This window comes from Blennius ocellaris (assembly GCF_963422515.1).
Source record: "Blennius ocellaris genome assembly, chromosome: 24".
Taxonomy (NCBI): Eukaryota; Metazoa; Chordata; class Actinopteri; order Blenniiformes; family Blenniidae; genus Blennius; species Blennius ocellaris.
In genome coordinates, this window is record NC_137673.1 from 2,181,671 (window position 1) to 2,189,487 (window position 7,817).

Consider the following 7,817-nt stretch of genomic DNA (forward strand, 5'->3'; position numbering starts at 1 on the left):
TATTTAAGTGTCAGGAACCTGGCGTCACCGTCCTCTCAGGGCGGAGCTGATGGCGGCTCGCAGCACGCACAGGAAGTGCTCCTTCTCCTCGCCCCGCTCGGTGGCGCAAACCCAGGAGCGCCTGGGGCCGTCCAGGACGAAGGCGTGGCGCACGTCTGGAACGAAACACCTCGGGTGAAGAGACGGTTCGCAGATCCCAAAGCCGGAGTGCGGTCCTGGTCCAACTCACAGCGAGTGTGTGTGATCTCCCTGACCGCGAGGCTGTCCAGAGCCACGGATGCCATGAACGTGTGCGTGCTGCGGTGGGCGAATGCGAACGGCGCGTGGCGCACGCTCCGGCAGGTCAGCACCAGGGCGTCGTTGAACAGGAACAGAGTCACGTCGGACACGTGCTCGAAGGTCCTGACCAATGCGAGCGCCGCGGGGAAGTCAGACTTTGATGCAGAAAACAAATGCGGAGGTAAATATCAGCTTACCTGAGAGAGTCCGGGGCGTTCTCGTCGGCGCTCCGGAGCAACGCAGCGTCCTGACTCGTCATCAGATGCCTGTTTCCTTCATGGAGGGACTGAACACACACAAAACCCAGTCCTGATTCAAATCATGACTCAGTGTATGGGGTCTTTAGGGACGCTCTGACACCAGTGTCATTTATCTGTCGCCCACAGCGAAGCTATGTAGGTGGATCTCCAATGGTTTTATTATCAAAGACGAGTTTTACCAGACAGCCCTGGATCATCTGCTGCGTCTCGTCCATCAGCCCGTCCGCCTCAGAGTTCCACTTCAACTGAAACATCCGCGTTGTTGTAATTTCACACGCATGAAGAGTAAATCCAACATCGTACGCTGTACCTTCCGAATGAAGTCTCTGAACCGCAGCATGGTGTCGAGGCCGACGCGGACGTCCGTGTGATCGGGGTGTTCGGGGCGCGTGTGTAAAGCCAGAGCTTGTAGCAGAGTCACGTACTCGTCGACTCTCCACACCGGACTGAGCAGGAGCTCCTGCAGGCTTCACAAGCATGCAGGTGATCAGTGCAGAGTCGACGCATGGATTTTGTAAAAATTAGCATGATTTATTTACCTCAGCATGTGTGTCGCGAGAGTCCTGTCCACGGTCTTCAGGAAAGCCCGAAACGCCGGTTTTGTCTCTCTGCACTGAGGCAAACGTACATGATCACATTGCGTCTCATGAAGCGTGAAGATGATGTTGCATTGATTTGTACCTTGTCGACGGTGCTGAGGGCCGTGGGGTAGTTGTTCAGGTAGTTGGTGTAGACTCTGAGGCGGGAGCACAGTTTGGCGAACACGTCTCCGACACATTGGTCGGCCCCCCACTGCTGCACCCGGGCCCGGAGGTCCACCTCGAACGCCCTGCGACGAGCACGGGCGGTACGGCAACGCAACGCCACAATGTTTTAAACCGCACCAATTCCGCCTTAACTTGCTTACCTTTAAGTACTGAGCCTTACTGATACCCTATACGCAAATGATACGCAACATCGGACGGACTCTGCTGGTCAATACATCTAATGATTAAGTTGCTTCTATTGTACAAGCTGTTGACATTTGACATTTGACTAAAACTGTCTCCTACATGTAGAGTAACTTTGATATTATAGAATCTCTGAACTGCGAACGTTGCTCGGGCTCTCGATGACCGATGACGTCACGTAACACTCAACCATTGTATCAGTTATATTTCATGAGTTTGCTGTATGCAGCATTAAACTGGATACTTTTTTCCGGTATCTGTGTGTGCCTACCTGTTCAGCTCCATTATTTGTGCAACAGGAACCAGGATGATCTGGATTTCGGTGAAGCTGAGAATGGCTCGGTTGGCTTTCAGAGATTCTGTCAGACGCTCCTGGTACACCTGAGAGGGACGAGGCACAATGAACGGGGCAACGTCTTATAAATGGATGTAGGAAGAATTTCTTGGATCAGTATACCTTTTGGACACTGCCCAGTCTCTCCAGATAGAGACGCTCGCTGTGGTGCAGCTCTCTGGCAACTGTCCCTCTCCAATCCAACTCGGTCTGAAAACACGGAAGAGACGATCAGGATCTAACCTTCTCCGTCAGACCTTTCTCTTCTAAGCAAACACCTGTGACAGATCAGGTCTTGAAGACGCCTCCTCTACTTCTGTGTTTGTCCATTTTGTCTCCTCAGCATCTTTCTCCTCACTCCATCTTGTCAGAAAGGCTGAGAGAAACTCCAGTGGTCTGGTCTGAAAGATGCGAGAGTAAAAAGATGTTGCACCTATTTATTTCCCCTATTGTTCCTCGCAGAACGTCCCACACCTCGTCTCGTCTTGAAAGAGCAGTCAGTCCTTCCGTCAGGGCTTCGCCGACATCTCTGGACACACGGAGCTTGTCCAGGCAGATTTTATCCCACAGAAAAAGTCCTATGAAAACCAGAACTGCGTTAACAGGACCCTGGAGCATCCAGCTCTTGATCCAGATGTGACGGGAGAATCTCACCCAGAGCCCGGCCGCGGGCCTGGAGGCCGGACCGTTGGAGCTGTCGCCCCAGGGAGCGCTTGATCTGCCCCAGAGCCTCGGCCATCCACCAGGCTTGAATGCACCAGGCCTGCAGCACACCCTCGCCCAAGTAGCGCAGCGCCGGAGCCGCCGGGAGTCCGGCGTGGACCCTGCTGTCAGACCACTCGCTGAGGACTGACACATGCTTAGATTTACTGTGATGCCCTTTTGAAAATGAAGATTTAATTTAGATTCCACGTACTGTTTTGGAAACTTCCAGTGGCAAGACCCATCGGTGCCTGAACCTCAAGACCAGTCAGAGTAGAGAGATTGTTCATGACAGAGACTCCTGAAGCTGTGAGGGTAGCACAGATGATCTGATCTGTGAGATGACTGTAATTCAGATTCAGACACTGGATTATATCATATATATATATATATATGTGTGTGTGTTACCAGATGCAGCAAGTGGGCAGAAGATGTCGATTCCCCCTCCCTCTTGACTCGGCGCCACCCAGACACTCAATTTTTTCCAGAATTCCCTGTGATCAGGGTTCAGCAGACTCTTTTCCAACAGGCTACTGTCTGACAGGTCAAAGAAACAGAAGTACTGAGATATTCTTTTCTCCAACTATGTAGTTTTTCATCAATTGTCGGTTTGAGACATTCAAAAACTTGATCGGTACCTTTAGTTGTCAAGACAAAGTACCTTACATATGGTCCTTGAACCAAATGCTGAAGTGAGGAAATCAGTGAAATGAGTCTATGGATCAAAGAATTGGGATAACGTCTGTGTACTTTTGAGTTTTGGTGGTCGTTGAATGACTGTTTACCGAACAAAGGTAACTTGCCTTTTTTCTCAAGAAAACAGCACAACGAAGTTGTTTCTGTGGCATAACGTCATGAACTTGGGATTTTATTGGCCTTCTCTTTAGAAAGTCTTTAAATACTCACTGTGCAGTATGCTGACTTCCTCCGTTCCGCCCGGGGCGAGCAGTCCAAGCCTCCGGATGGGTCGGCCACAGACGGCTCGCTCCACCTGGGCCAACAGAGCCGAGAGGCTCCCCCGGTGGTCATACAGCACCACCATGACCTCTGCCTTCACTCCAGTCAGCACCATCTGGATTGAGAGACAATAGCTTCATCGTCACACTTGAGAGGCGGCCTGTGGACAATCGGGGACTGTTTCCGCCTGGCATTAACGTGTGTTCAGGGCGAGCACTAAGATAAGCGTAAACAGCAAACAATAAGGCGCTTTCACTCAAACCACTTCCCAAGGCGGTCAGGGACACGTCTCACCACAAAGGCTTTGTTACCGGAAGTGCGACACGCTACAAACTTCAGAAAACTCCCAAAAAAGTTTGGGATTTGGTAGTTATATACAATTTATCTCAAATTTGCCCAGCTGATTGAAAAGGGACTGGTAATAGGTATTAAAGAGCAATAGTTATTAAAAGCTTCATGAAAGTCCAAAAGTCTTTATCAGATCTCCCGAAATGCATGATAATGCCAGGTGGATAGAGGCACTCTCACCTCATAGGCTGGTATCGAGTTGGAGACAAGCAGTAAGAGGGAGGAGGCGGTCCAATGAGGAGGAGGAGGAGGAGGAGGAGGAGGGGATGTGTGTGATGGTGGAGGGCGAGAAGTAAAAGATAGGAGCCCTCTGGGCCTGGCCAGTTGTTCACTGTAAAAAATGTTACTTATTTTTAACTTATTGTAAAAGATTGAAAACAAGGAAACCTGCAAAGACCAATCCTGTGGTCACCTGTTCAGACCACTGCTCTGAATTGTCTCCAGGCTCTGAGCGGCAGTGATGGGACGTCCCCGATCCAGACTGAGACTGATGCCGGGAGACCCTTCAATCCTAGAAAGAGAGGTGGCTTGAGACGTGACTCCATCTTGGAATCCATCAGTCCTGGTATAGCTGCCCCAGGCCCTCCTGGTTCTCATAGACAACCCTGCAGGTATAACAGAGGTACAACAAATGCAAATGTATTTACGTTGAACATTCTGGAAGCAGTGAGTAGAAGTGTCACGAAAGAACTCTAACTTTTTCATTTCCTTCATTTCCACTCACTTTTCTCCTCCTGAACCTTGTCCCTGATGATTTGCCTCATCTTCCTCCTCTCCACCTCCTCTTCCATACCGGGCTGGTCGCGGGTCCCGTACCGCTCGGCGGCCTCCCATGGGGAAAGCCAGTCCAGTGTGGACACACATGAGATGTAGTGGCTCTTCCACGCTCCGAACTCTTTCGCTCCCGGAGCGTAGGGAAGAAACCAGCCTTTCCTGACGCACCGACTCACCCAGAGGCAGTCCTGCACAGAAGCAAGGCATTAAATCTTTCTTTCCTCTCTCTACAAACTGTCCCAATAGAATCGCTTTTACCTGCTCAGCCAGGACCCTCCAGTGCCAGCTGACCTGGGCCGCCCTGCAGAGATCACGTGGGGACAGGAAGGACAACACGTCGAGGGACAGAAATCGAGGTAGCACCGCTGTGAAGTCCACCTGAGTCGCTGGAACCGTCTGAATGAGAAGATCTCTGCAGTGTCTGCACAGATTATCAGTCACAATCTGCTCTTAAAAGAAATGATCATGTGATTCGAAATATGTGTAAAGAGTCGTGTTGTCGAACGTTCAGATACGTCCACATTTCCAAAGGCTTGGTCCTCATTCAGTTTCACCCCCCTTAAAGTCTTGGTCTTGACTATGTCTTGGCTTCTTAAAGCATTGGTCTTGAAATGCCCTGGTCTTGGTCTTAGTCTCTGCCCCTTAAGATCTTGGCTTGTTTTAGTCTTGAGATGTTCTGGTTTTGGCCTTGGTCTTGTCTTTGTCCTTAGCTTTCCTAGTCTTGGTCTTAACTTGATCTTGATCACTTTAAGTATTGGACTTGTCTTGAAGTTATCTGGTCTTGGCCCCTTAAAGTCTTGGTCTTAGGTCCTTTAAGTCTTGACATTCCCTGGTCTTGCTCTTGAATTGGTCTCGATCACTCAATGTCTTTGTCTTTTCTTGGTCTTAACTCTGATTAAGCTCTTTAAAGTCTTGGTCTTGAGATGTCCTGGACTTGCTTTTGACTTGGTCTCTGCCCTTTAAAGTGTTAGTCTTGTCTTGGACCGTCTGGTCCTGGTTTCGACTTGATCTGGACAATATCAACACCATGTGAACGGAGGAGAGTCTGACTTGAGCTGGAACTTGGTGCAGCGAGTCAGAAGACGTTGCAGCAGGTGTTTCCTCTGACGGTCCGTCCACAGGTCGAACCAGTGCAGCACCATGTTCACCCTCTCCTCAAACAACTGGAGAGCAAAGCAATGAAGAAAGGACAGAATCACCATGAGGGTGCTGTGACTTCATACAACTACCAGTAGCAGAAAACGTAGCACAAAGAACAATACATCTAAATGAGCATTAAGCTCAAAGGATTCTTTTTCAGTGAAGCTGCTATAGGTTTATATTGCTGGGATCGATTTTCCAGTTCTTCTCCGGAGCCGCTCAAGTAGGATTGTTTGGTTATTTCTCTGTAAACAATGGCTGTTTTATTATTGGAACTGGAACTTTAAGACCCATTTGAAATACTATAGTCAGATTTCAAAAGTCAAGCTTTTTTTTCACTTGCATTTCATTGTTTTCTGAGCAGGACAGTTTTCCTTAAAAAAAAATGAAGTTCAATGGACTGATATGGAAAGAGGTTTTTTGAAAGTCTTTTTTAAGCTGTGAAACACTGCCTCTGGATGTGTTTTTTGTTTGTGCGTGTGTGTTGGATATGTTTGTATGTTGGGTATAGCATAGTCGGTGTATGTATGTCTGTTATACACTGTATTTCAAGGCTCTCAGTTGTAAAGAGCTGTGTAACCCCGCCCTCTGCTGGCCGACGAATGGCATACTCGAAAACTCAAAGAAACGTTTGCTGGGATTCATTTAAAAGTACTTAAATGAAGTTTACCTTCGTAATTAGTCACTTTTAACCACATTTAATTTCATAGCCAATACCAGTGCCAAATAATGTGTTCATGACAGATTCCACTGAGAATGTGTTCAATAAATACCTAAAATAAAGGAATAGGATTATTAGACAGTAAGTAGAATATTAGTAAACAAGCATGGGAATAACGTGTGAAAGTACACCGAGATTCACACATTAGTAAGCTATGATTTTAAAAGTAGAATACTTTTCAATCTAATTGGCTGTAGAAAAACTAGATGCCCATTTTTTGAGTAGGTGATTTAACTCATAGTTACTATAGGCAATTCTAACACAAATGTTGGCTTTTATTTCATTGTGTTTCATCAAAAAATAAATACAAGTCCAGTGAGGTTGTTGTTTTTAGTGAGTTGAAAACTATGACACAACTTTAATCTTACTAATTACTGCTTTGAATCTATTCTAATAATAATTATAATGGACATGTGGTTCTCACTCCCAGGGAAAAAAATATTTATTTAACTTATTCCAAAATAACCAGGAAACCTTTGTTTTGTATTTTTAAACTCCATGCATTCAAATGAAACACGAATTCTAAGATGTTCGCGTGGATGACTGCTGACTACCTGCAGATTCTGCTGCTTGTTGTGCAGAGGCGTCCAGCTGCTGAAGCGCGCGTCAGAGCGCATATTGCGCGCATGCTGCGCCTCACGATAGTCCGCCATAATCCAACCGCGTACCAGATTACCGCTGGCTCAGAGAGGACTCCTTCTCCGCGATGGTAGAAATTGAGATTGACTTTCTCTGTCCTGAAACTGTCCGCTGCGCTGCGGTCACCTTGGAGACGCACTAACAAAAGGAGCCCTGCACATTCCTCCGCACGTGAATAACTCAGGAGGTTTGCTGGAAGAGGAAACTAAACAAATCTGAGTGCAGTTTAGTCAAGCTATATATATATATGTAAAAATTACAGTACGAATATAGTAATGCTTGTTATCAATCATAAAGCATAGTGTGTGTATCTATGACAGGGAGTTCAAGTCTCTGTTTAAAAAACACTGAGAAAGAGTGGTGTAACACCGCCACCTGCTGGCCAAAATAGGGGTATATATATATATAAACTAAAAGAATTATTGACTGATCATTTTTTTAACCTTCGTTTTCTATGTTGAGATATTTTAAATGTATGTTGGTGGGTTGTTGTGGAGCTGAGATTTTCATTTTATCACAAGAATTCACCTTTTTTTTTTATCATATATCTGTCTAATTTTAGTTTTATGTGTAGTGCACCTTGACCGTGTAGACCAGGACTATTCAACTCTATTTTTGGGAGGGCCACATTTTCAGAAAGCTGAGGACCCGGGGGCCGGACAATTCCCTGAGCTATTATTCCTGATCTCAACCTGACACAAAGCTCTGCCACA

The 7,817-nt window shown here is 46.9% G+C and overlaps 1 protein-coding gene across 1 annotated transcript; it reads right to left on the minus strand.

The window, feature by feature from the left end:
• Window positions 1–24: 24 nt before the first annotated feature.
• ect2l (epithelial cell transforming 2 like) lies at window positions 25–7,118 on the minus strand (the record flags this gene model as incomplete). The annotated part of the gene is made up of 21 exons (XM_080520108.1): window positions 25–155; window positions 230–402; window positions 477–565; window positions 719–784; window positions 850–1,006; window positions 1,079–1,152; window positions 1,221–1,368; window positions 1,761–1,870; window positions 1,947–2,033; window positions 2,102–2,224; window positions 2,298–2,401; window positions 2,478–2,672; window positions 2,740–2,832; window positions 2,934–3,062; window positions 3,432–3,597; window positions 4,011–4,161; window positions 4,243–4,435; window positions 4,555–4,792; window positions 4,863–5,025; window positions 5,655–5,767; window positions 7,020–7,118. 21 exons carry the CDS (start codon window positions 7,116–7,118, stop codon window positions 25–27), a joined length of 2,802 nt encoding a protein of 933 aa, XP_080376234.1.
• Window positions 7,119–7,817: the final 699 nt, after the last annotated feature.